Source organism: Fusarium tjaetaba (genome assembly GCF_013396195.1).
Source record: "Fusarium tjaetaba strain NRRL 66243 chromosome Unknown NRRL66243_c0000060, whole genome shotgun sequence".
Taxonomy (NCBI): domain Eukaryota; kingdom Fungi; phylum Ascomycota; class Sordariomycetes; order Hypocreales; family Nectriaceae; genus Fusarium; species Fusarium tjaetaba.
The window spans coordinates 306,262-328,722 of record NW_023501256.1 but is presented as its reverse complement, the minus strand read 5'-3'; the positions used below and the strand labels follow the sequence as shown (position 1 = coordinate 328,722).

At 48.5% G+C, this 22,461-nt stretch overlaps 9 protein-coding genes across 9 annotated transcripts; 6 read left to right on the top strand and 3 right to left on the bottom strand.

Moving 5' to 3' along the window:
- Positions 1-1,250: 1,250 nt before the first annotated feature.
- FTJAE_3035 (uncharacterized protein) lies at positions 1,251-3,278 on the top strand (the record flags this gene model as incomplete). The annotated part of the gene is made up of 4 exons (XM_037349290.1): positions 1,251-1,615; positions 1,687-1,947; positions 2,000-2,219; positions 2,277-3,278. The coding sequence occupies 4 exons, from the start codon at positions 1,251-1,253 to the stop codon at positions 3,276-3,278; spliced, it is 1,848 nt and encodes a 615-aa protein (XP_037209948.1).
- A 1,193-nt stretch (positions 3,279-4,471) lies between these two features.
- On the top strand, positions 4,472-6,298 carry FTJAE_3034 (uncharacterized protein; the record flags this gene model as incomplete). The annotated part of the gene is made up of 4 exons (XM_037349289.1): positions 4,472-4,839; positions 4,928-5,149; positions 5,207-5,378; positions 5,429-6,298. The coding sequence occupies 4 exons, from the start codon at positions 4,472-4,474 to the stop codon at positions 6,296-6,298; spliced, it is 1,632 nt and encodes a 543-aa protein (XP_037209947.1).
- A 1,137-nt stretch (positions 6,299-7,435) lies between these two features.
- Positions 7,436-8,363, top strand: FTJAE_3033 (uncharacterized protein; the record flags this gene model as incomplete). Its single annotated transcript, XM_037349288.1, has 2 exons — positions 7,436-7,597; positions 7,659-8,363. 2 exons carry the CDS (start codon positions 7,436-7,438, stop codon positions 8,361-8,363), a joined length of 867 nt encoding a protein of 288 aa, XP_037209946.1.
- A 658-nt stretch (positions 8,364-9,021) lies between these two features.
- Positions 9,022-9,648, bottom strand: FTJAE_3032 (uncharacterized protein; the record flags this gene model as incomplete). Its single annotated transcript, XM_037349287.1, has 1 exon — positions 9,022-9,648. The coding sequence occupies one exon, from the start codon at positions 9,646-9,648 to the stop codon at positions 9,022-9,024; it is 627 nt and encodes a 208-aa protein (XP_037209945.1).
- A 693-nt stretch (positions 9,649-10,341) lies between these two features.
- Positions 10,342-12,423, top strand: FTJAE_3031 (ATP-dependent RNA helicase ROK1; the record flags this gene model as incomplete). Its single annotated transcript, XM_037349286.1, has 1 exon — positions 10,342-12,423. One exon carries the CDS (start codon positions 10,342-10,344, stop codon positions 12,421-12,423), a length of 2,082 nt encoding a protein of 693 aa, XP_037209944.1.
- Positions 12,424-14,205: 1,782 nt separating this feature from the next.
- FTJAE_3030 (TOS1) lies at positions 14,206-15,745 on the top strand (the record flags this gene model as incomplete). The annotated part of the gene is made up of 4 exons (XM_037349285.1): positions 14,206-14,448; positions 14,500-15,023; positions 15,073-15,242; positions 15,294-15,745. 4 exons carry the CDS (start codon positions 14,206-14,208, stop codon positions 15,743-15,745), a joined length of 1,389 nt encoding a protein of 462 aa, XP_037209943.1.
- A 388-nt stretch (positions 15,746-16,133) lies between these two features.
- On the bottom strand, positions 16,134-18,423 carry FTJAE_3029 (lysyl-tRNA synthetase class II; the record flags this gene model as incomplete). The annotated part of the gene is made up of 4 exons (XM_037349283.1): positions 16,134-17,491; positions 17,545-17,934; positions 18,286-18,357; positions 18,405-18,423. The coding sequence occupies 4 exons, from the start codon at positions 18,421-18,423 to the stop codon at positions 16,134-16,136; spliced, it is 1,839 nt and encodes a 612-aa protein (XP_037209942.1).
- Positions 18,424-18,619: 196 nt separating this feature from the next.
- On the top strand, positions 18,620-20,108 carry FTJAE_3028 (actin 4; the record flags this gene model as incomplete). Its single annotated transcript, XM_037349282.1, has 2 exons — positions 18,620-18,674; positions 18,745-20,108. The coding sequence occupies 2 exons, from the start codon at positions 18,620-18,622 to the stop codon at positions 20,106-20,108; spliced, it is 1,419 nt and encodes a 472-aa protein (XP_037209941.1).
- A 197-nt stretch (positions 20,109-20,305) lies between these two features.
- On the bottom strand, positions 20,306-21,265 carry FTJAE_3027 (TDG mug DNA glycosylase; the record flags this gene model as incomplete). Its single annotated transcript, XM_037349281.1, has 1 exon — positions 20,306-21,265. One exon carries the CDS (start codon positions 21,263-21,265, stop codon positions 20,306-20,308), a length of 960 nt encoding a protein of 319 aa, XP_037209940.1.
- Between the last annotated feature and the right edge of the window lie 1,196 nt (positions 21,266-22,461).

Below are 22,461 nucleotides of genomic sequence, written 5' to 3'. Positions count from 1 at the left end.
ATATGAAGAGTTTTCATAAGTTAAGATGGTCTGTGACCGTTACCACCCAAGGCATACGACAAAGTGTGAGTGGACAGTCGCGATCTGTGACTGCCAGGATAAAGCGTGCTGAACCATCTTGCAGTGTTGATGTCAACACCTAAAACAGATCACCCCTTTGTCATCACCCTGACACGTCAACTGGGAAAAAGCAAACTAAACCTGTCAAGCAGATTTTATGAGACAAAAGACGGTGAGCTGATCATGGTGCCCGCAAGAGTGACAACCTGCCCAGCTGTCAAGGAGTCAAGGAGGCAAGGTTGGTACCATTGTCACCTCGTTTGGGACGAGCTGAAACATTTCCATAGGTAGAAATTAACCCTAGTAGGCTTCTAGAGTCTTCTCATTGAAATTTCTATCTTAAGTAAATTAGCAGACTGAAACTCATAGCAAAACCCCTTGTCTGGCCTATATAGAGGCCTCATGTGTGGTAACGAGACTAATAATATCTCTTTAGGAAGAGAAAAAAGCAAAGGCTATTTTAAAAAAAGGCAAACTCAGCCTATTATGGTGGAGTGGAGTTTCTACATTTTTCTGATTAAAACCCCTGCTGCTACGGTTTGTGAATATGCATGTTGGCTGTTGGTTCTGTGAACAAGGCGACAGCCTGGTTGGACAGAACAAGTTACAAAATGTAGCTTCGAATTTTCTGCTCACTGTGCAAGAGATAAAATTGATCGTAGTTATATGGCAAAAACAGTCGGAACATTGTGAGTAATTTGAGGTGGTCGTTAAGAAGTTGATCTTTCAATACAATGACATTGAGAATGGGTCAATTGGGCGACTGACACTCTGAGAAATTGAGCCACACAACTGGTACAAGTTATATACTTGTGAGCTAGGGGGAAGCATTAGAAGTGTTGTTGAAACTGAACGTAAGTTTCTATCGCGAATCTGCCTCGTCACGTCCCCCCAGATGGTTCGCGGATCACCCCTATCCTTTCGCGGTCTACCGATGCTTGCCCCAGAGTTCAAGCGCAAGTTCACTGCAGATATTACCTTGTTCCAACTCGGTCCAAAAGCTTAGTACTTACCTCAGATGAACGGGTAGGATGTTTACTGAGTGCTCAAATGTGATCCTATCCCTAATAAGGCAATCTCTCAATCAGTCTATCAGGCAAGATTCGTCCCCGACCTGAAAAGCGACCTCCCTACACATAAAGAGGGTGCACAAGTTTGCCTCAAATATATATATTTCTGTCTCCAACACTATGGAACAAGTCGAAGGTCAGGGAAGCCCCCATAAAGTCCTTGACAGACTCTTCAAAACTACAAAAACTTCCACTATCCCCCATCTCACAGAACTTCGCAAGGCCCTTGGCTACGGCAACCCAGGCCAAGAACAGGACATCGCCTTTAAAAGGGCCATCAGAGCCCAGATCGAGTCTTTTGTATCCCCTAGCACCAAAATACCTGCATACAAACTCACCAAGTGGAGGTTGCCTCTTCACCAGAGAGGACTCCAAGAGGTCACCAAAGACTTTCTCGATACCAAGAGAAAGGGGCCTGAATTCTGGCCTGCGAGGCACGACTCCGTTAACACCAGGTGCCTTGAGTATTCCAAAGACTCTTCTCGGTAAGTGCTCAGACCCAAATGGACTAAGCATACAGTATTCCCCAGAGATGAGCTATCACTGACTCAAACAGGATACGCCGTCTCATGATCAAAGTCTTTTGGCGTGCAGCCCGAGAGTACAAGCGAAACAAGCCCTCAAACTCTGCCACTACGAAGCTACCATCACAGCCTAGCGATAGAGACACTTTACCATTAGAGCTCCTGGATGCGCCGACTGACGACAAACGCCAAGTCCTCGATAACAACTCGCATATTCTCAAAGGCCAGAATATCGACAACCCTATAGATGTTGAGAGCATGCAGTCCAGAACCAACACATCAGGGCTGTCCACGTAAGAACATTTCTACCGCCTCAGAAGTACGGCTGTCTGACATGGTCCCAAGAGACGATCACTGTGCAGGCCTTGGAATTGCTTTCAATTTTATTATTGGTGCACAGCGACAGGATACGCCTGATGAGAGCTCAAGCTCGGAGCCCTTTTCATCTTCACAGCTAGTCCCTGACACAGAGGGAACTATGATGCCTATTCCCGAAGAAGCAGAGAGCGTTCCCGGGACAGACCTGTACGAAGTGCCTCCAAGCCCTCCAGAGGTCACTGAAACTGTTAGTGTATTCTATCAAGTTCATCGTTCATCTTATCGAGACTAAATCTTTTCATAGGCACAGAGTAATGGCAAGCGCCCGGTCGAGCCAGACTCCGATGATCTCAGCCGCCAGGCCAAAGTCCCCAGACAAGATGCAAGCACGTCTGCGAACTCGACACGCCAACCTCCAAAGAGTACTCGAGGTGGCAGAAAGTCACAGAGCTTACGTCCCAAAGTCCGAAGCTCTAAAAGACAGAGCAAGCCAGTCCTTCGACCAGGAGCTGCTACGGAAGAACAGATTCAAGCTGCCGAGAACCCGACCCCAACCCCAACTCCGTCACCTCCCCCAGTTGTAGCTGGACCTCAGCGCAGAAGTAATGCGAGCCAAAGCAAACAACCCTCGACCGCCACTAATGATTCCACCTCAAGAATTTCAGCCGGGGAAACACAAGGCCAATCTCCAACCGGAGCTATCAGAGCAGAGCTAGCTCGCCAGGCTGAAAGGCAGACTACAGAGGCAGCTATAGCAGCGGGTGTAGACCAAGAACTAGATGCCTGCGGCACGTCTACCACTGACCTCTCCGCTAAAGCTCAAGGAAAGCTACCTGAGGCGCCGGTCAGGAAAAACCCAACGGTTCAAGCTGGGCCAAGTCGGGAGCGGGACGCAGAGTCTACGGTCAGACCAGAGGCCAGTGCTGTGAGCCAGCAAAGGAGCCGCTCTGGGAATCTGGACCCTGAAGATACACAGCGACAAGTGCCGCATGGACGTGAAATAGTCATCGTCATCAGATCCGACATAGCCAATGGCGTTGACTTCATGTCTTGGAAGCCGTCATCTTTCTTATTCAACATGTCTCTTGCGGATGTGGCTGAGGAGTTGGGGTTGAGGCACGGCCGAACCCTTCACATGTCTCTCAGAGGCCGAATGTCCAACTTGTGTGAAAAGTTCGAGCCCGGCGACGAAGATGGATTTGAGTCCTTCAAAGATGAGTGCCTGGGAGTTATTATGCAGCGCCATTCTGGTGCGCAGAGACAACAGTTTAGGGTTTACTTTTCGGACAAGCCAATTTCTATCTGAAATGGACTATACAGTCTCAAGTTAGTATGATAGATGGCATGCGAATTCGTTTTCTTTCTTTCTTTCTTTGTGTTTTTATTCTATTCTATTCTTGGGAAATTGGCGGATTAACGACTTTTAATGGTTTGACGGGTATGAACGTGTCAACAGGGTTCTGTTCTGTGGTTTTTATCTTTTATTTTTCTTATTAAGCACCAGACTTTTGTAATGACATATCTGTATAGTAACTAAGAGCAGTCGATAGAAAACCAGGAACGTGATTACATGTATGTATGAGGTACCGGAGCACGCGTTTGCCAGGCTATGGGGGACAGTCACTGGTTGAATCAAGATCAAACAATGCAGTCTGATTTTGGCGTGTTATAGCAGCTCAAATGTCGGTAAAGTGTTTGATACTGTGGAAATGGTGGCGAACAGTGGAACGGGTGGTTACGCAATGCAAGGTGCCGTGGTCTCGCAAGGGTAGAAGGGCCTCCTGAGAAATAAAAACAGGGAAATAGCTTAGGTCGGGTTTGCTTTTTTGTTGTGGGAGGGAAGAGAAAACAACAGAAAATTGTGGCTGCAGAACATGGAAGATAAGGACAGACAGTGATGGCATGCAGGGCAACTTTCAACAATGGGTCATAATATTACACAATGCAATATTTATGCACGATATGTCACAATGAATTGTTGTATTACAGTTATACTAAAAAGTCTGGCTGAATGCGTTATCGATTCCTGATAAGAAATCGGGAACTCTTATTACATCCGCCCGTCGCCTGATCGCGCGCGACACACACCATCAGGCGTAATAAGCGACGGGAGACATCAGCCAGCAACCAGTAACCGTGACCAGCTCCCAGCAACCAGTAACCAGCATCATAGCGTGCATGGCTAGTGTAATATTTTGCTGCAGCTGTTATAAATATGCAAGTCCTGGCACCGGCCTTGCAATACTTTCCAGCAATGGCCCGCTGATCTAACTGTCGGTGGCCGTAATGTGTGGAAAGTTACCATGCCTCCACTGTAACATTCCCTGAAGACCCATGCTCCTTTTCTCTGAGGCTCTAACAGGGGTATCGGAATCTGGGGTTCGCAGAAGCATCCACCAATCTAACTAAATAACCTAACCCCCCGTTTTGCCGTCCCATTCTTTCATTAATCCTGTTCTGCAAATCCCTGAATTGTCCTCTACGTACAACGTTCTGATCATGACCTCAAAGAAGAAAGGTACCGCGCGTCGGTCCGGGCCATTCCTATTTTCCTCTCGCACGAGGACTACCAAGGACGTGCCTCCGATCAAGAAACTGCTCGGCGAACTTGGGTTTGGCGATGATGCTGATAAGAAGCTCCTCAATGAGTTCAACACTGCTCGTAAATTTCACATGAACCGCTTCCTAGACGAAAAGATCATCGACGACAAAGATATACTGGAGTGGTCCTCCGAGCCATGCAAGCAAAAGATTCGCAGGTTGGCCAGAGACTTTCTTGTCAGACAGAACCATGGCCCTCATTTCTGGCCCGACGAGGTTTCTCCTGCAAACACCAAGAACTACCGTTATCCACAGGATTCCCGACAGTCAGTCTACCTAGTCTCTTCTTATTGTTTCTCACGCGTCTTTAGGTGAATGAGTAACTGACAGTCAGCTTCTGCCTATTCCGTATAGGATCATCAAAACATTGACCATGCTGTTTTTTCGACAGCTATACAACAGAAGATCACACAACATAAAGGTTCGCAAAGAAAAGAGGCGTACCAATCTCTTCGAGCGAGGTGATGCGCCTGACGAGCCTATTGCCCTTGATCTGTCCAGCGATGAGTCTGATTACGAATACCAAATATTCGATCCCCCGTCATCACCGATGTCTGGTGAATCTTACCTCAAGAGGTGAGCTATTGACATCAATAATTGTGGTAGCTATATTTACTGACATGATGGTTTTAGAGAGCCTGCTGATTCTCCGGACTTACCTTCGCTTGAGGAGATAAGACGTACAGTACAGAGTCAGACTATACCCTCAAATACTGTGACGTCGCTACGTAGTGTGGTTCAGAATGTGAATGAGAATGTTAACCGGGAGGCATCTCGTGGATCTAGCCAACCCTCAAGAACAAGCGTAAGCATTCCCTTGATCAATGCTGGCACCACTCTACTGACACTGAAAAGCCTGTGCTGGCAACGAAAAGGCATCTATTAGAATCAGAGACGTCGCCGTTGCGTACAAAAAGCCCGCGTCTCAACGGTTCTCGTGCACCCACGGCCGATCCGGTCTCTCAAGGTCCTAATGTTCGGCTTGAATCAGTCGCCCGAGCAGTTTCTCCCAGACAAGAGCTTCGGAGGTCAAGTCGAAAATCTGTTCCTGCGCCTGTTGCTTCCATGGGTGAAGGATCAGGAACGAATGAAACCCAGGAACAATCATTAGAAGCAGAGAGGAATACCACGGATGAGATCGTCTGTGGGTTCAAAACTGCGATACGATCAGTTCCACCTACTGGAGAGAATAGCAGTTCTCGCATTTCTGAAAATGAAACAGAAACAGAAACGACAGCTACAGACCAGCCGCCTGTAAAGCTTGGATCTACGCCACTCTCTCAGAAGGATACTACTGCCACGTCTGGGCCAGATATCGAAGAGCTCAGCAGCAACTCTTATGATACAGCTGCGGCACGGCGGTTACTGAGCTCGCATCTCCGTGGGCATACTACAAATACTTCTACCCCTCTACAATTCTCCTTTTCCTTTCACGATGGTAGTCACGGCGACCCTTTCAGCATTTCGGCGGTCGAATTCTTCACAATGACCCTCAGGCAGTTTATGGACGTTCTGCCCATGAACGACAAGGAAATGATAGTAGGGCTGTGCATACGCCAATACGGGCCCAAGTTCTGTCTCCGGCAAGTGTATCTGCACAACGAAGCTGTCTTTGGGAACATTCGTCAGCAGTTTCTCCGTTGTATTGAGAGCGACACACGAGATGTGAAGAACCATGGAAAGAGGCTGGACTACGAGATCAGTATCGAGCCACTTAGGGATTGAGAGATGGATCGATAAATGAAGGGAAGGAATTTTTATAAGTAACAAATCTGCGGCGTTGACTTAAAAACCCATCAATGACGACACGAGTCCCCGAGATATTGGCAACGTGCTCAATGACGCCCTGACCCCGCGCTGAAGATAACAGAGCTTGAAACATTGGAAACATGGAACGGCAGACGAGGCGTGGCGATGCTCTTACACTACCAGAAAGTGGAGATGATTAGTTGGTCATCATCGTGTCCTCAGGAACATTCGAGTTCGGTTTTGGGATTCCGCCGCCTGCGGCATGGCTTGAATAAGATCGTGATACAGTCCTATCGGGTCGGTCAAGATTCGATTTGATCCTTCGATGAAGTGATCTACCAGCTGGGAATTTCGAGCGTAGCCACTACAACGGCAAATCTTTCGCCAGAATAGACTTCACCATCAGCAAGAGCACGGGGATTATGACACTCGGTGCTGGAACGATTTTTGGCCTTAACACAGTCATGAGTTTAAGTAATGTTATCGTTATTATGCTAGAGAATACACATTCGGTGTAATCATTTCAGCAGTGCCCAGCTGTCTCAGTCTGTCTCTCTGCAGCACCATAACAAGGTGATCAGCGGTGGTAAGGGAATATATGAACTTGATATTTTGGATAAATCTTTGATACATACCCAAGTCTTGGGGGCTTTTCGCTCCATGCATGCGTCTGTTGTTATTGGATATGGCGCCCTGGCTCATGGAAGGTCAGAGATGCCTACCCTTGGCTGCTCGATAATAGCAATGACTTTTTCGTGATGTGAACGGCTTGCGCGGCCTTATTTTCTTGACAAACTTCGAAAAGCTCTCTACAAGGTGATAGTAGCACCTTCCAGAGGATCAACTTGTCTTGGTTATTATGAGATGCCTTCTAAGGTAGGTACACCTGGCCCATACCGAAGCCTCACTAAGGTATTGATCGATTTAGAGCCCCTACCCAGTCTTCGTCCTTACATCTATCACAAGACGATATCTTCGACACAATCAGTCACTAACAGCAAGGCTACGTTCTTTAATCATCATAAAGCACTCTTCAGAACATACAGAGATTAAGCGCAATTTCTGAAGGCCACATCGCTAGGACAGTCTCAATCCAAGGACCACCGCAAAACCATGGCAAGTTCTTCTGACCCAAACCGAACCTCCTCCAAGACAAGCAGATTCTGTCCATGTCTTCCCTCGTTCTCGAAGAGCTGCCCTGAGAACATCCCTCTCCAAACAGCGGATATCGTGGGAGAGTCTAATCTAGCCAGGAGCCGAGGCATTGACCCAACTGTACGCCCAGAGCATTGAGCAATCACAATTCTGCTTCGCTGAGTACTAACGTATCTCTTAGCAGTCAGAAAACAGTCTAAAGGACATCAAAGGATCTGGCAGCCACGGCAAATCATCGTCATTGCCTCGCGACAACACTGAAGAGGCACCCAACATGGCTTTGGGTAAAACAATCAACAAGGGCGATCCTGCGTCAGATAACGCCAATTTTTCACCCATAAACTCGCAGACTTCAGAAAGGAAACCTTCATTCAAGCTTGTCGTCACGGGTCACAATGTATCTTCAACGAGTGGCCATGCCCAAAGTCAAGATCATCCCATCTCTTCTCCGGCGGAAGCTTCAAACAGTAATGCGAAACTACCAAAGATTCCAAGGCAATCAATATCGGCTTCTCAAGTTGGCCAGTCGCAATCGAAAAATCCTCCGATCACAGGGGATTTGGGAATTCAAGATAGTCAGCCAGACGTGGGGAGAGGGCCTGATACACCTATACCAGAGTCCTTTCGAGATGAAGAACCATATTCTTCTTACCTAAACGAAGAGGATTATGGCAGAGAAGAAGAATACGACCTAGAGCAAGGTTACGGCTCAGAGCAAGACTACCGCCCAGAGCAAAATTACGACCAAGAACAAAAGCATGGCAAAAAACAAAAACCTAGCAATGATCCAACTGCCAGTGGCCGCTCATCCCCTGACTCTACTGCTACAGTTCTTGTATTTGACCGCCTGGTCGCTATCGACTTCACAGTCTACCGCACCGAGTAGTACTCGAGTTATCAATGGTGTCCAGCACGAAGCTTCTTTAGCATGTCACTTGCAGAAATTATAGAAGAGTTACATTTCGAAAAAAATAGCGGCGTAACTATCTCCCTCGAGTGTACTGTTGGGGAAGAAGATCTGGTATATCGACGGAAAGCTCGTACTGAAGAGAGGTTTCGTGTGTTACAGCAGAGGTTAAAACGTCTTATTGACACTTTAAAAGACAAAACTCCACCAAACAAGAAGGGAGATCCAACTTTCGAGATTGTCATCGAAAGTCTTGGCTCAAGACGTTGGACTTCTTAGATCGATATGTGATCTTCGGGCAATCCTGGACTCTGGAGAGCTTGAGTTCGGAGGCAGCTACCAGCGTCTTAGTTCAATCGTGGGTATTGATTGTTTTGACATGAATGTATCAAGAGGCTCACATGGGTAAGGTAGCGGATAATAAAGCGTTGTTTGTCACATGATAAATGCCTTATTATTCACCACGTACAGATTTAACTGAATGAATAACAAAAGATTTCACATAGATATTTGATGTACATGCAGCCTGTTGTTCAAATTTATGATGTAGCTCCTTTAGGCACGAATCACCAAACAATACTCCATTCAGCATTTAACGCCTATCCATATCATGCAATCATCCATATCATCAAACCGTTTAACCAGCAAACATACTAGTGAGCTCCCAGTCGCCACTAGCAAGTTGCCTCCAGGAGCTCGAACATGTAGCTTGAATGGTCTGCATGCCAAAGTTGCCATCTCCTTGGTCAAGTTGGCGGAAGAGGATGAGCTTGTAGCCAATGGCAGCCGCCATGAGACCAATCTCGACGGGCTGGGGGTCGTGCATCTTGTAGGCGAGCCACTCCTCACAGTGCTTGATCTCTTCCTCTAGAGAAGGATCAGAGTCAGCGGTTCGGGGGACAGGGTCGCCGAAGAGGAAGCGGTTCGACATGACAGCGTCCTTGGCGATGTATTTGAGGGCAGTCTTGGGCTTATCGCAGAGGGCACGCCAGAGAAGGGTCTCCATCTCCTTGACGGCGGAGAGGTTACGACCCTTGATGGTTTTGAGGTTCTCCTCATCTGATTCCTCATCTGCGTCGTGTTCCTTTTGCTTGCCACCACCGTTGAAGAAGTCGGAGCCTTCGATGCCGGATACAATGCTACCATTTTGTTGGCGCGGGGTAAGTTCCATGCCTCTTTGGCTGGAGGGGCCACCAAATTTACTTTCTTCTGCGTTAAGCCCGTGAGGCGAGCGATCGTTGGTGAGACCAAGCATAGTCGGCATGATGGCGGCTGTCTGTGTTGATAGAAGAGATATGTACTAGTTTGAAGATCTGATCTGCTTTTAGATGCAAGAGTGACAATGCAAGGCAGATTGGAATGGGGAATGCAAGACATAAAATACAGAAAAACAGAAGCAGAAATACCAAGTTTCATGTATTTTCCATGCTTTCGAGTTCTAAATCCTGATTGCTGGCTATCCTGGCAGCCAGAGTGACGTCAACCTTGGGAAGCATTATGCTCATGCCCGCAGCAAAAAGTTGGATAAGATTATGACGGAGATCGACACTAATCGAACATGTCTTGCTGTATAGACTAAGAGTTTCATTGGATGAGATATCCCCCATAATGGATCACCCATGGAGCGTTCCTGATGCTCAAAAAGCATGCAGTTGCTAAACAATTTCCCATCGATCTTGGGTCGGGGATTTACTGAACCATCCATAGCGCCCACTAACACTAACGGATGGTGCCTGTAACCTTAGCAGATCTCAACGGCTGTGGCGGTGCTCCAAGCGTGGCTCTTTTCACACACCAGCCACATACCGTTCACCCACCCCCCACTATCCGCAATAATTTCCGTCAAGCCGACATGGGTCCACCAAAATTTCTGAATACAATTCTCAGTTGCTAGCACTTTTCTTCACAAAGGATCTCCAGCTCAACCACGCGTTATAGCGCATACCCTTCCTTCATAATGGATATCCTCAAAGTTCTATCCCGTGGAACCAAAAAGACACAAAAGAATAGCCAAAACTCTAGCAATTCTTTGCAGAAGCTGCCCTCGGCTGGTACATCCACAAACCCTCAGCTCTACCATGATCAGGTCCGCGGCCAGAAGCGAAAGCGAACAAAGAATGAGCCTGAACCCGAAGCTCACGATGAGCTCCCCGAAGTCGACTTCTTTGCCCCCAAGCCAGAGCCTGTAGCCAAGGCAGCTGTTGATACGGCGGAGCCTGTTCAGGTACCGAAACCTACACGACCGTCTCGACTGTTGAGTGAGGACGAGTGTCGCCAACTGCTACGATCGCATCGATTGAAGATTACTCTCCTGTCCAAGACGGAGGATCAGTCCAAGGTCAAGAAGAGCAAGAAAAAGAAGAAGGCTGCTGTTGAAGTGAAGAAAGATGGAAAGAAGCAGCTCTTCCCGCAACCTTTGGACTCTTTTGGCGAGCTGCGTAATGCCTACGGTCTCTCAAATAACGTCGCCGATAACCTTGTTTTTCAGGGATACCGAGTTCCTACTGAAGTTCAGATGGGCAGTCTTCCTCTTCTCGTTAACCCCCAGGCTGCCCTAAAAGACGAAGATGGACTAGAAGCAGGAGTCGATTTCCTTGCAATCGCCCCCACGGGAAGCGGGAAGACTATTAGTTTCTTGGTTCCCGCTATAAACAACATCTTGTGCAGGCGGTCGCAGCAAAGGCTCGGCGATATCCACGAACTCGAGGCGATTATTGTTGCACCAACTCGCGAATTGGTGCATCAGATTGTTAGCGATGGGCAGAAGCTTGCTCAAGGAACTCGACTCAAGGTCGTTTCAATGAAGAAGCATACACAACTTTCAGCCGAGCAAGTGGATATGGCGGAAGACGGCTCTGAGGATGAGGAGGATGAGGAGCCAGATTCTGAGGATGGAGATGAGAACAAGGCAGACGATAAGCCCAAGCAAATCACAAAGGCTGATATTCTGGTCACCACGCCCTTCCTCCTACTAAAGTTTCTTACTTCGGGACCTCCAAGCACACAGAAGGTTCTGCCTACTGTGAGAGACTTGATATTGGATGAGGCGGATGTTCTGCTTGATCCTCTTTTCCGAGATGCCATGATGTCTGACTGGACGGCATGTACAAACCCCGACTTGAGGGTGTCATTTTGGTCTGCTACGATGGGCTCAAACATTGAGTCTATGGTTGCAGAGAAGTTGACTTCAAGAGCACAGTCGCTGGGTATCACACCGAAGCCCTTTGTGAGGCTCGTCGTCGGTCTCAAGGATACTGCTGTTCCAAACATTGCCCATAAACTTATCTACACTGCAACCGAGCAAGGTAAACTACTGGCATTGCGCCAGCTGTTGCACCCTACAGCTGCTGATGATTCGGGCCCTCCTCTGCGACCCCCTTTCTTGGTCTTTACACAAACAATTGACCGAGCGACTGCTCTGCACGAGGAACTGCAATACGATATCCCCCTTGAGGCTGGTGGTGCAGCAAGAATTGCTGCCCTTCACAGTGGCCTCACAGACTCTGCTCGATCTTCCATCATGCGCAAGTTCCGTGCTGGAGACATCTGGGTTCTTATCACAACAGACGTGTTGGCACGCGGTGTAGACTTTGCCGGAGTCAACGGTGTTGTCAACTACGACGTCCCCGGCTCCAGCGCGGGCTACGTCCACCGCGCAGGACGAACAGGCCGAGCAGGTCGCGAAGGTGGCGTGGCGGTCACATTCTACACCAAGGAGGACATTCCCTTTGTCAAGATGGTCGCCAACGTTATTGCTGCAAGCGAGAAGCAGGCTGGCAAAACAGGAGATGAGGCTGGGGTACAAAAGTGGCTCCTAGATGCTCTCCCTAATGTCGGCAAGGCAGACCGCAAAAAGCTCAAGGAGCGAGGTGTGGAAGCGCGCCGGAGTGGAAATAAGGCCAAAATTACGTCCAAGAGTGGGTATGAAAGACGAAAGGAGAACAACCGCCGCGGTGCTATTGAGGGTAGCAAGAAGAGGAAATTGCAGGCGAATGAGGACAGTGGTGATGATGGTGAATGGGGTGGTTTCGATGACTAAGGATATGTATCACTATAATCTGGAAACGTTTGAATGGAAAAGCATGAATATTTGGAGATAGAGGGCCATGTCATCTGGAGCTTTGAAGACTATAAAAGCAGAAAAGCTTGGACTTGCGAGTCGAGTTTGACGGTTAGTTTTACTTATAGCTAGTTCCGCTTCAGGCATAACATGTCTCAAAATAATGTGATATAGAGAAGACTTCTCACGGAATTCCCGCCTTTTTCATGAATGTGTTGACGGAAAACGTGAAATCTCATGATTAAAAAAAGATCGAAACATTCAATATGGGACATTGACTTTGCTGAGGACTCCGTATTGATGAGTTGAGTTGTTTACTATAGTCGTGGCTGAATTGAGGCCATACAGACCCAGTAAGACACGATTGAACGGCGAATACTTAGAATCAGCCAGGGCTCAAACTAATGTCTTTTTGAGTTAACAGAGAACTGTACCTGAGCGGTCGGTGACTATCTCAACAATTGTAACTAAATGGCTGACTGACGGCTTTCTGCATCGTTGAGGGTGAAATAGTGATATGCTCATCTCCACTATCTAAATGTGACATTAATAATTGAGGGGGTTGGAAATGTCCTAATAGGTCAAAAAGAGCATCTCGAGTCAAGCAGCACGTGGACATTCCAGAGACCGACTTTTCTTCTTAACAAAGACATTCTCATCGTCTTCATTGTTCCGTAGCTGCGTAGGTACCTTGAGCAAAAAAATAAATTAGGGGACACGCCAAGAAAAGCCAAGATTAGACAAGCGTTGGCCTTTCTTGGTGTTGCAGGGGAACTGACCACACCCACTTTCTACTACCAGCCTTTTTTGTTTCGACTAATGTTGATCATTTGTTAGTACGTAGTGGTAGTTGATGCTGGCCACGTCGTTATAGTAGCTGTGACTTGGTTGTGTGATATTCGTTGATCTTCATGAGGCCCATCACTTGCATCACACAGACCTGCCTGTTGTTACTCATCATGCGAGAGAATCACACAAAGTCAAGACAGCAGCTAAATGCAATCTTATATGGCGTCTCGGCGTCTAATCAAGCATCTTGGCCCCCCAGCCTAAAGCAAGAGACCGGCCCAGAGCCAAGACCGCTGCGCCATCATCCACGCGCCAAAGCGTGGCTCTTTGTGATGCCCTCAACTTCCCAAAGCAGCATGGCCAGGCCGTTCCCTTTATTAACCACTATCAATAAGTCATCTGACGCCTGTAATTGGCTAAGGCTCTAGAGTCTCCTCGTAGCCTGAAACAAATACACCACCAACCTATCTTGGCCATCTTTACTCCGTACTCCGTACACTATTAGCTACGCTTGCTAGCTAGGCTTGGTTGTACCAGGAACAGGATTGAGATCTGCTGCCCAGACTTGGAGGTGACGCTGGGCTCCTTTACCCCTTTGAGTCCTCAGCAGTCGTAGTGTATGTATGTGTATGGTAGTTGTGTTTTTTGGGATCCTCTTTAATATCGCCCATCTCCCCACTGAAGGATGGAAATCCTCCCCATCCTTCGAGTTCCTCCTAGAGGTTGGTACTGAAACATATCAGTCGTGCATTTTCGGCATTTCTTGCTTTGTTAAACTATACACTCCTTTGTCTTTACTTCTAGTCACTCCTTAAAATCTGTTGGAATCTCTGTTGTCTTTTGAGTCCACTCTTTGAAGACATTCACCGAAACACTCCTTGCAATTGTCGATATCGACGATCTCAGCGACTCGATAATAAGTCTCAAATATCTCTATAGTCGCTCAGACTGAAGGGGAAGAGATTTGAAACCATGAAGGTCACTAATCTTTCCATTCTGGCTTACACGGGCCTCGCCACGGCCCTTACACAGCAATGCTCTGGCAGCGCCGTCAACGAAGGCGGAAACTGGTTCTGCGGTGTTATTGATCAGATTCTCTATGAGGGATTCTCCAGCAGTGGAAGTTTCAAGGCTGTTACAAAGATGGGAGATGATGGATCTTGTGATCAGGAACCCTTCTCTTACGACGGTGCTCTTGGACCTCTGAGTGAGGATGTAAGTTCACCGTCACTCAGCTATTTCACAGTATAGACTGACAAAACATAGCTGTCTGTCCACATTCGTGGCCCATTTAACCTCAAGGAGTTTGCAGTCTACAATCTCGGATCCAGCGAGAAGAAGCGTGACTCTGCTCCCTCTCCTCACCTCCACGGCCATCGCCATTTCCACGAACAACGTAAGAAGAAGCGTGGGGACTGGGTTACCGCCACCATCAACGGGCAGGTTGTATCCTGGGAGAACACTTATAACGGAAGCCCTGCGACCCAGGCGGCTCCCGTTGGTATCCCTGCTGCCCCTACCGACGCTGTGAACGTCGTCGATGAGAAGAAGCCCTTGAAGCTAAAGGCTGACCCCTTGCCTGGACTGGAAAAGATCAAGAGCAAGGTTGAAAATGTCAAGAGCAAGGTGGACCAGGTCAAGAGCAAGGCTACCTCAAAGGCAAAGGAGTACACTGCCACTCCTGGCGGACACTGGAAGCGTACTGCTTACTACAACGCTCAGCGACGTGTTGCTGATAATGTTATCTTCATGGGTAACTATGGCGGCGAGGGTTCTGGAGTCTTTGACAAGTGAGTTACTACGCATATCTCAACACACCTTGATACTGACTGAGTATAGCACCTGGGGCAACTCCCTCTCTTACCTTAACGCCAACGGAAACGGTGGCTCCTCTTCTCCCAAGATCCTCAAGGACGTCTTCATCCCTTCCAACAAAGAATTCTCCATCTTCAGCTCTGAGAAGTGTGACGAGAGCTGCGGTTACTCTCGTGTCCCTGACGTTGCCTACAGTATGGCACCCCCCCCTCAACCTAAACATAACACTCACTAACCCATTACAGAGGGCTTCTCTGGCTCAAACAAGATCTTCCTCTTCAACTTCAAGATGCCCTTCGATGGCAACACCGGCTTCAACGGCGACATGCCCGCCCTCTGGGCTCTCAACGGCCGTATCCCCCGAACTGGCCAATATAGCGGATGCAGCTGCTGGAAGACAGGCTGTGGTGAGGTCGACATCTACGAGGTCCTCGCTACCGGCGATGATAAGTGCAAGAGCACATTCCATTTGACAAACGGCGCCGGAAGCTCTGACTACTTCAGGCGCCCTGCCGACAAGTACATCAAGGTTGCCGTTGTGTTCTGTGAGCGTACGTCGAGCGTCGCTATCAAGCAGTTGGATGATAGCTTTGACTTTGGATCATCTTTGAGCGATGAGACTGTGAGGGACTGGATTAAGACCATGTCTACCCCTAAGAAGGGAAGCAGCCTGTTCCAGCTGTCTATTTCTGTGTAGGGGTGAGACCTGACTTGAATCTGTTCGCTGTTGATTTGATTTGATTATTGGATACCTCTTCTTTTGTACATATATATCAAGATACCAGTTGAGAATTGTTCCATAACTGGTCCGCCAGGAACCCACTTGTGTTGTCATCTTATCATTCTTTGCATAGTCTAGATACTGTTGGACCAAGCCAAAAGCTCGGGGAACCCCTTGATATAGCAAGGTCTTCCTATGGTATATGACTGACTAACAGATACTCGGCATGGACGCGATATATCATCTATTGTTCTATGCAGTTTTATTGGCTATAGCCATCCTTACAATATTACACAGTTCCATCATTCATACATCATCGCGATGAATTAAAGTCTACTGATAGTACAAACCCTCCGGCGTTGGTTTATGAGCTCTTGGAACCCGACTGCTTGTCTTCCTCGAGCCTCTTATCTTCCTCAGAACTTATCTTGCTCTCCTCTGCTGATGAAAGCCCAACAACATTTCTTATGGTGCCAAAGCTTAGACAGTCACTGATGCGGTTGGCGCCAGAAAACAGCATAACCATACGCTCAACACCACATCCCCAGCCGCCAGTGGGAGGTAGGCCATAGTCGAGAGCCTTGATATAGCTTTGATCGAGGGGAGCAGCGTCACCGTCCTCGTCTTCAAAAGGCTCATCCAGAGCTTCCTTGACAGCTGCTTCGCCTTCAGGCATCTCGTTATGTTCAATGGCAATGCTACCGTCGTCCTTGTTGACGAGGTTTCGGTGGTCGAGTAGCTTACGCTTCTGCTCTTCGGGGTCGTTTTCCTCTTCGTACATGTTTGCCAACTCACGACCGCCAATGAAGAGTTCTGCACGGGCGGATACTAACTGATAAGTTCGTGGGCAAAGGAAGCTCTTCGCAAGAGGTGACATGCAGGCGGGATGGTTCATGATCAGGATAGGCTCGATGAATGACATGGGTTCCAGGTAAACGGCAGCTAGACGATCCAGCAGCTTAGCTAGGGAGGTAGGCACATCGCCTGGCACCTTGATACCAGCAATCTTTAGGATAGCCAGGAGTTCGGGTAGAGCATCTGGAGATGAGAGCTTGGGCAGACGAAGCCCGATGGCTTCTTGAAGTGCGGGAACGAACTCGACCCTTTTGAAAGGTCGCACAAACTGTTTCATATCGATGGAAGGCAGAGATGTGAGTTGGGTAGAGATGAGGTCCTGGGAGTGTTGGGCAAGACTGCAGAGTATCTCTTCGGTCTGGTTGATCAAGTCCTCCAGGTTACTGTAGGCGCTGTAGAACTCGCACATAGTAAACTCAGGGTTGTGTGTCGCGTCAACACCCTCATTACGGAACGAAGGTCCAATCTCAAAGACCTTGTCGACGCCTCCAATAACGAGACGCTTGAGCCATAATTCTGGGGCGATGCGTAAGGCGAGATCTCTATCCTTGAACTCCGTGGCTCTCGTGACAAAGGGGCGGGCCACGGCACCGCCAGCGTTTTCAGCAAGAATCGGTGTCTGGAACTCGAGGAATTTTCTTGAGTGAAAGTAATCGCGCATGTGTTTGGTGATCTCGGCACGCAGTCGGAGGACATCAATTGCTTGTCGGTTCACCAACATATCAACATGACGTTCTTGCATTCTGGTCTTGGGATCGGTGAGTTTCTCTGGGATCTGCTCCATGGTAGGAGACAGAAGTTCAGGCAAAGTCTTGGCCTCCAAGGTGAGTTCGCCGGCTTTAGTACGAACCGGAACACCAACGACAGCTGCCAGGCTGTAAGCATCTAGGATATAACAGGATAAACATTAGGGATCCTACATATGTGGTCGCCCACTTCTATTAAATTTCTCAACATTGCGAACTTCAAACCCCTTGCCTCCTCTTCTACCATGCACTTTGACCGGTTGAGCATAACCTGTAGACGCTCAAATTCATTCACGATGTCGAGAAAGACAAGATTCTTTCCGACGACGCGCTTGGATCGAACTCGGCCACAAACGCTGACGTACTTGGAATCATCAAGGGCATCTCGAAAAGCTTCATGAAAATCGGGTACCGTCTTGCGCTCTGCATGATGGATGAGGCGAGGGTGTGTCTCTTGGAATAGAGGATCCTCGCTCTCTTTCTCCGCCCAGAGCTCAGTTCGGCGCTGTTGCTTGAAAGACGAGTATCCGTCCAGGCCATCTTGGTTTCTAGCAGCCGAAGTAGCTAGGGACCTCCCAGATGCAACGCTTTGTGAGCCCCGTAATGTCCTTGAGGAATTGACACAGCCGAGCGCATGTGAACAACGAATACTTGTGGTATGGGAGATCGACTGCATCAAAGGCCGACTGGCCCGTCGCAAGCATTGTACAGGCATCATGGCTTCTGTCACTAGGTTAGCAACGCTTCAATAACTCATTGGTAAGACATCAAAAGAAATGCGTTGCGCTAGAATCAGAAAATTGGCAGTTTAAATCAACCACAGCAAGCCGTGTCAATCGCAGCGGTTCTGAAGCGAGTATGCGAATTCATCATTTAGGCAAAGGAAAGAGAGATACTTGAGAGGAATTTTCGTACTTACAATCATGATGGTAACATGGAACTCTCGCTCCATGTATGAAGAAAAGAGAGAAGCGATTTGAAGCCGATCTGCGAAATTTTAAAGAGAGCCGGTTCGCCGAAAATAATCCGGCTACCTTTGGTGGAGTCATCCATGGCCGCCACATCGTAGCCTTGACAATGTGTGGCGTAGGTTTCCCTTACCAACCACTCAAGGCTGAATTTTGTTCCAACGCGAACATCAATCGCTCGGGCTGGCGCAACTCCACCAATTCCGCGATACTTTTGCTCCGGATCATTCAATCCACCTCACCATCTCTAAATAGCGAATACCATCCATAAACCATCAATCATGGCTCAACAGCCCCTTCCCACGTCTATGCAGCCCACTGACATCTATGGAGGAGGTACGCGCAGCTCTAGTTCCCCATGTCGCGTCAGCCCGCCAAAGATCTCCACTAACATATGTTTATATAGATGAGGTTTCTGCCCTCGTTCTTGATCCTGGATACTGCTATACTCGAGCTGGATTCGCCGGCGAAGATGTTCCTAAATCTATCCTCCCATCGTTTTACGGCCACACAACCGGCGACAGCCCTAAAGACCTGTTTGGTGATGAGTGCCTCATCCCTCGCCCCGACTTCGAAGTCCGCAACTACATGAATAAGGATAGTGTAGTGGAGGATTGGGATGTTGCTGCTCGAATTTGGGAAAACATGCTTGTTAAGCGCTTGCAACCCGAACGACAAACACCTCCCTCGAAGAACGGTCTAAACGACGACCCCAAGGCAGAAGGCCAGGATGGAGAGGGCGATGTGGCCATGGACGACGCCGATGCTGCCGAATCTGCCGAGAAGCCGTTGGGCGAGAATCCCCTCTTGATTACAGAGGCTCCCTGGAATACACCCAAGGCTCGTGAGAAGGCTATTGAGATCATCATGGAGAACTGGGGGTGCCCTGCCTTCTGGCTGAGTCGCACTCCCGTGTTGGCAGCATTCGCCGCTGGCAAAGCTACCTCACTAGTTATTGACGTGGGCGGTGCCAACACCTCGGTCACAGCTATCCACGACGGCATGGTGCTGAAGCGATCTATCCAGAAGTCTCCCGTTGGTGGCATCTGGCTCTCTTCTCAGATCCGAAATCTCTTTGAAGCTTCAGAGCCCAAAATCGAGCTGACACCCACCTTCATGATCGAGAACAAGACACCTGTCGACGCCCTGGCACCTCCTTCAGTCCGACTACGACACTTCCCCTTCCAGATTAACGATTCATTCCGCGCATATGAGGAAGAGCGTGTGTTGACGGAATTCAAGGAGTCAGTAGTAGAAGTCTGGCGAGGCCCCGGTCGTTACAGTGTTTCCGGCAATGAGGATTATGTTAAGACGCAACCCGGCCGGGTGTTCGAGATGCCAGATGGTTACAACCAGATGTGGCGCGAGCAGCGGTTCAGAGTGACAGAGGGCATGTTTGACGAGACCGTCGGATACAATGGCTCTGACTCTGAGCAACTCACCAAAGCGCAAACCATCCCCGAGCTTATCCGCTCTGCTTTGAACGCGGTTGACGTCGATCTTCGAGGCAACCTCCTGGCTAACGTCGTCGTAACTGGCAGCACCAGTCTGGTTAACGGGTTCAACGACCGCCTGAACAACGAGTTGATGGCGATGTATCCTGGGCTCAAGATCAAGATTCATGCGGCAGGCCTCACGAGTGAGCGACGCTTCGGTGCCTGGATCGGCGGTAGCATTCTCGCTAGTCTGGGCACTTTCCACCAGATGTGGATTTCGCGAAAGGAGTACGAGGAGAATGGACCTAATGTTGTTGAGAAGCGATGCAAGTAAAAGACCATGCTCTAGGTGCTTTGGCTTCTGGCGTAACGGAGTTGGGGGAAGATGTACTTACAATCTGAAATCAGAAGGGCCTGGCAAGGCAAAAGTTCATTCTAGATAGGGCAAAGCCGTGCAATCAACTGCTGTAGTGAATTGTTTGTCGAAAAGAGTAAATGTCGATTTCTTATGTACTATACACTATCAAATATTTATTTGCTCTCTTCTTTTGCCTCAAGCTCCCTCTCGGCTCGCCTTTTCTGAGCCCATGTTCCAATTTCTGCCCATATACGTTCTTTTTCAGCTGGTGATAACGTAGCAGCAAGACCACTTGTGCTGCTCGACACAAACACTTTAGATCCGTCCCATTCGCCCTCGATCACACCCATGTTCTCAGATTCGTCCTGCCAGCCATACTTGAAGGCCTTTCCAACAGGTTTGCCATGTCTAACGCGCCAAATACTCTCCCAGATACTCTTACCCACTACACATACAGACTCGGGACGGTATTTGCGACACTTTTCGTGAAGAATTTCAACCCCCTCATCCATCTCCTGCCTGCTAAGCTCAGAACCATTGCGACTGGGTCGGGCGACAATGTTGGTAAATCCCATGGAGTACAGTTCAGGGAGTTGACGATCTTCGGTTGGAGTACAGAGACGCGGTGTGAGGCCACTTGAGTAGAGGAGTTTCCAAAACAGGTTGGAAGGATGAGCATATGCATGGCCTGTTCGTGCTGTCTGTATACCAGGGTTTAGACCGATGAAGAGAACGAGAAGATTCGAGCCGATGGCATCTGGCAGGCCATTGAGATGCGCGTATGTTGAGGGAGGCGCATATCCAGAGGCCTGGCGTGCTCTCTTTTTCCTTGGTCTAATTTCTTTCTCTATGTCTTCAGCATCTCGCTCTTTGGTCCGCTTCGTTTTGGCGGCTGAAGTGGATGAGGTTGAGGTCGAAGTGGTGGAAGTTGTGAATCTCGGGTATCTTTGTATAGGGGAAGTTTGGCTACTTGAAGGTTCGTTTGATTTGAACATGAAGTCACTCATCTGAAGACGTCCCTTGAAGGTTGCTGGCTGAGGAGGCGAGCTTGCGATTTCCTGCTCCTCTTTGGCATCATCGTCGCCTACAGGATCCTGAAAGGTGACCTCTTGGACAGCTTTTCTTCTCGTCATTGTGACTTGGTAGTCTCCTCGTTCAAGTGGGAAGATGGGACAATTTAGCGGTTTCGCCAGTCGGGGAATAGTGAGACGGTTCAAGTAATTCTAATTAGATGACAGACATGTATTCAAATACTTCTCGGAGATCAATACATCATATTTTTGAATATGTTAACTTGATACCTTACCTTTAGGCAACTGTTCTACAGCACAATGTAGTAGAACAACGTGAAGATTGGTCTGGCTCATTCGCCACAGGCAGCCAGATCTGAAGGTCTCTAATAAGGTAGGTAGGTAGGTAGAGAGAAACAAGAGCTTTGTGTCTGACAATGAATTTGGGGGAGGGTTCCTGATAATTGGTTCCGGCTAGAAGTTCGCCTACCTGAGGATGCCCTTGAATGAAAATACCGTGATAAATTTTGCATACCTTACTTTTCTCATACTTGCCAAATGAATCTTCGCTATCCTTGGATGTTGGGCTTCGTTACATCTCCTTCAAAGTATTGCTGGTAGGCAAAATTAGTACCTAGTGCACGGATTTTTATCGGTACCTCCTGGCCCAGAGTGCTATTTTCAGCACCTAAGACGCAATGTCAGCCGCCACAGCCACATAAAACAGCCCTGTCAGTTCGTGTCTGAGCTCTAGGCGTCAATGTCAGGGTGGGTTTATGAAACATAGAAGACAGACAAGTTGACGATTACGAACAATGCAGGTCCCTGATGAGAATCTGGATCATTTTGCCGTTTCGTGAACATCGCGGATCCCGTCGTAGTCCCGACAAATACGACATCAGCCATTACAATCGTTGTCAGTCTGTTCCTTCAGTTTCTAGATCTTGGATATAAATTCTGACTGTACAAATCGCTGAGCTTACGTACGCATTAATTATCATAGAATCCAATAGGGGGCCGCAGCGTAACAGCATGGGCGCTATGGCGCTCTCAGCAAATCCCGCTCGCCGCTGCATCAGCACCAACTCGCAAGCATGAGGCAGGATCGAGGGGGTGTCCTCAGTCGCCGGTTCCCCCGCTCTAATTGGCGGACCAAGCTCAATTGGACCTTGCGGCTTGCGTACCAACGGAGTAGGCGGGGCAGCTGAGGGGCATCAGCGTTGCTCGACGTTAGGTGGTTGGCGTTGGCGGCGTGGGAGGAGCTTCAAGCATCCATGGATTGTACCTTACCTCACTTACGGTGAGGTAAACGGTGTTAC